This window comes from Pundamilia nyererei, unplaced genomic scaffold (genome assembly GCF_000239375.1).
Source record: "Pundamilia nyererei isolate P.nyererei 1_Seehausen unplaced genomic scaffold, PunNye1.0 scaffold00216, whole genome shotgun sequence".
Taxonomy (NCBI): Eukaryota; Metazoa; Chordata; class Actinopteri; order Cichliformes; family Cichlidae; genus Pundamilia; species Pundamilia nyererei.
The window spans coordinates 828,378-831,552 of record NW_005187617.1 but is presented as its reverse complement, the minus strand read 5'-3'; the positions used below and the strand labels follow the sequence as shown (position 1 = coordinate 831,552).

General features: G+C 44.2%; 1 protein-coding gene across 2 annotated transcripts in view; it reads right to left on the bottom strand.

Moving 5' to 3' along the window:
* Nucleotides 1-28: 28 nt before the first annotated feature.
* LOC102192844 (extracellular sulfatase Sulf-2-like) overlaps nucleotides 29-3,175 on the bottom strand; it is a 21,035-nt gene continuing 17,888 nt past the window's right edge. Inside the window, exons 13-15 of one of the 2 annotated variants that reach the window (XM_005748217.2) lie at nucleotides 2,622-2,745; nucleotides 1,199-1,232; nucleotides 29-1,040 (exon numbers count right to left, since the gene is read on the bottom strand). In XM_005748217.2, coding sequence (XP_005748274.1) covers nucleotides 980-1,040; nucleotides 1,199-1,232; nucleotides 2,622-2,745 — 219 coding nt within the window. In that variant the 3' untranslated portion in view covers nucleotides 29-979. Of the gene's footprint in view, nucleotides 1,041-1,198; nucleotides 1,236-2,621; nucleotides 2,746-3,175 lie in introns of both variants that reach the window. The other variant, XM_005748216.2, reaches the window with a different exon arrangement.

Sequence of the window (3,175 nt, the reverse complement as noted above, 5' to 3'; positions counted from 1 at the left end):
GTGAGTTACAGTAGTTACAGCAGAGAGGCCATGCAGGCAGCAGCACAGGAGGCGGCTCAGACACAAACGCGCTTTATTAAGGTTGTTTGCCAAACAGCACGAGTCAGTAAATGAATTACACTCTCTACTTTTAGGTTTCTGCACCTTCAGGCTTTCACTTTTGATAAAACCAGAACATCTAACACATCATATGAGTTATTTCCTGCTGCTGGTAACAATTACACTCCTCAGTACTCATGTGGACGCAAACAGACATCAGTTAGCATTTCCACCGGCAGTGTTTTATTTTGAAATTCAGGTCATATTTACACTTCCTTTGGATAGAAAAAGCTATTAGCATCAGTAAAGGTTGATCCATCACTCTCAGGTCTGTTTTTAGTATAACAGCTGGAAGTTATTTTGAGACCTGAAGGAGACATATGACCTTCGACCCTTCGAAGTCATCCTGTCAGCCACTTGCAGACCTCTTTCAGCAAGGCTGAAGTCCTGCAGTGACACTAAGTGCAAACATGAACTTTTGTTTCAAACTGGCTTAAATTTATTGTGAAAGATCATTGTTGTTAGCGAGAGCTGGGCTCTGGTTGAAGCTCACTCCAGTGTGAGGTTATAGCTCAGTGTGATATTTGAGCCTGTCAAAGTGGAGCTGGGAATGTCCTCCAGTGTCTGAGGAACAACATTCAGATGAAATGAGCCAAACTGTGGTGCGTGCCCACGTTTCTCCACACCAGGACAGCGGTCACGTGCTTCTACTCGCCACATTTGCCTCACTGTGTACTTCAAGTGCAGGTGGACAGGCCGAGACTTCAGCTGAGCTGAGAACCGTCCAGAGGTGCACGAGGAGACCAGCTTGTTTAAATCAACTAAGGCTTTTACTGTATTTATTTATTTTTATTCACATCTCTACTGTATGTTACAGACACACAGTTAAAGGCAGTAAGCGGCATGCAGGTCAGATGAAGAGGAAAATGAGGAGGAAGACTCACAGGGTTCGAGACGATGAAGGTTTCTTGACTCTCTGCCACTTCCTCCTCTCAAACAGCCTGATGCAACAAACACACACCATGTTACACACACACACGCACACACTCTCTCTCTGCTTCACCACCAGCAGCCCTCAGCTCCATCAGGAAATCATGCAGCATTCAGAGCAGAAAAACATTATATACGAGCGTGTGTGTGTGTGTGTGTGTGTGTGTACCTGTAGTCATGAAAGCTGCCATGTGCCCGCCCTCCTGCTGAAAAGACAGTTTGATTGGTTAATGAGCAAAGGCAAGGCCACTTGTGATGAGGTATTTTGTTGTCCCTGATCATCAAGTACAGCAGCATCATGTGATCACTCAACTTGACAAGGATCATCTGAATGCACACACACACTGCAGTGTAGTGGTAAGACCACACACCTTTGGAGTGGGAGTTGCAAGTTCGATTCCCACCCAGTATCCAGTAAGGGTCCTAAAACTAAGCCCTGGAATGGCGAGGCTGCGTCTGCAGCCTGTGTGCAGCTCGGACACAAAGCATTTCTCTGTATGATTGTGTATGTGACGAATAATGTTGTTTGTTGTTGACTTGTCACAATGAGAAGCTGGAATTAAGTTAAGCGTTAAGTTGCTGCTGATGCTCACCTTTTTCAGTAATGGAGTGCCACAGGGCTCTAACTTTGGCCCATTGCTATTGACTATAAATGCATCTTTCCATCTCTTCTGATACAATTTTAAAAGCTTCATCCTTTTCAGGGAGCCTATCCCAGGAGTCATGGGAGACAGACAACCATTTACACCTATGGGCAATTACCAAGTAACCTAATCCCACTAACTCCGAATTTCAGTGTGTAAGCAACTGTACATTGACAATAAAAGTTCAAATTCTAAGTCTAATTGAATGTCTTTGAACTTTTGGAGTAAGCCAGAGTGCTCGGAGAGAACATGCAAACTCCACATAGAAAGACCAAAGCCTGATGCTGGAATCGAACTCAGGACCTTCTTACTGTGAGGCAACAGTTCGAACCACCGTGCTTTTTAAAAATTTTAAAACCTGTATCTTTATTTTCAATTTCAGAAAGTTCACATCTCGCTGGAACCCTGAACAGCTTAAAACCTTTGAGGCAGTGTTGCAGCCACTGGCTCTTAATTTGAATCCAGGCTAATTTTGTGGGAAGCACAGACACGCCTCCATGAATACTGGCTGAACAGGTCTGACGTACTCTGCACCTTTTTAAAAAGAACAAAGAACCCTGAAGCTGCTTTCTCTCGCAGAAAACTTCATTGCTGAGAAGATTTCTTATGTTCTCAAAGCTGCCTTAGCAACAACATCTCTATCCCCACGACAGTGAACCAGCATTAAAGTGAATTCAGCCATCAGTATAGCAGAGCACAGGCTCTGAGGCTGCTGAGGGAACAAATGCTGTTCATTCACATCTGCAGGTGGAAATATGCAAATGCATAAAGCTGCTGTCTGAATTGCAGAAGTACAGCAGCTCCAACTGAGCGTTGGAGTTAAAGTTGACAAACTGTCTTCATATTTTTGAGGAAGAATAGTTAAACAGTTCCCGAGTAATAAAAACTGTGCTGTTTAGCAGCAGCTATATGAATGACGTTTGTCCAAGGTGTGTGTGTTTGTCTTACCTGGTTCCACTGAGCGCGTGCGAGGATTACACTGTTTGTGTCCCTTGCACCCTCTGAGCTCCATCAGCTGCACGTGGAGCTGATTGAGAACCGTCCGATCTAAAGAGCTGACAGCATTTATCAGCTGGAAGCAGAAATGAGGAGACAAAGAGAGAGGCGGTAGTTTGTGTGGTTTGTGTTCAGGTAAATTAGATGAGGTGTATCAGCCCAACAGCCGTGGGGCCTCAGGAACTCCACATTTCTCCTGTCATGCAAGTTTCTTGGACGTGTGCATTGTGAGTGTGACGGTCGGGCTGAATGTGTGTCATTTATAAATGAAAGAAATATGCAAACCTGTAGAAACATCGTGTCTCAGGGAAACACTGAAAAACTAGTTTACACATTTTTACTTCTGGGCTGGACGACTGTAATTTGTTATTATCAGGATTTCCTAAAAGCTCCCTGAAAAACCTTCAGTCTTAAATAATCAGGCCCCATCTTATCTTAATGACCTTGTAGTACCATATCACCCTATTAGAGCACTTCGCTCTCGCTCTGCAGGCCTACTTGTTGTT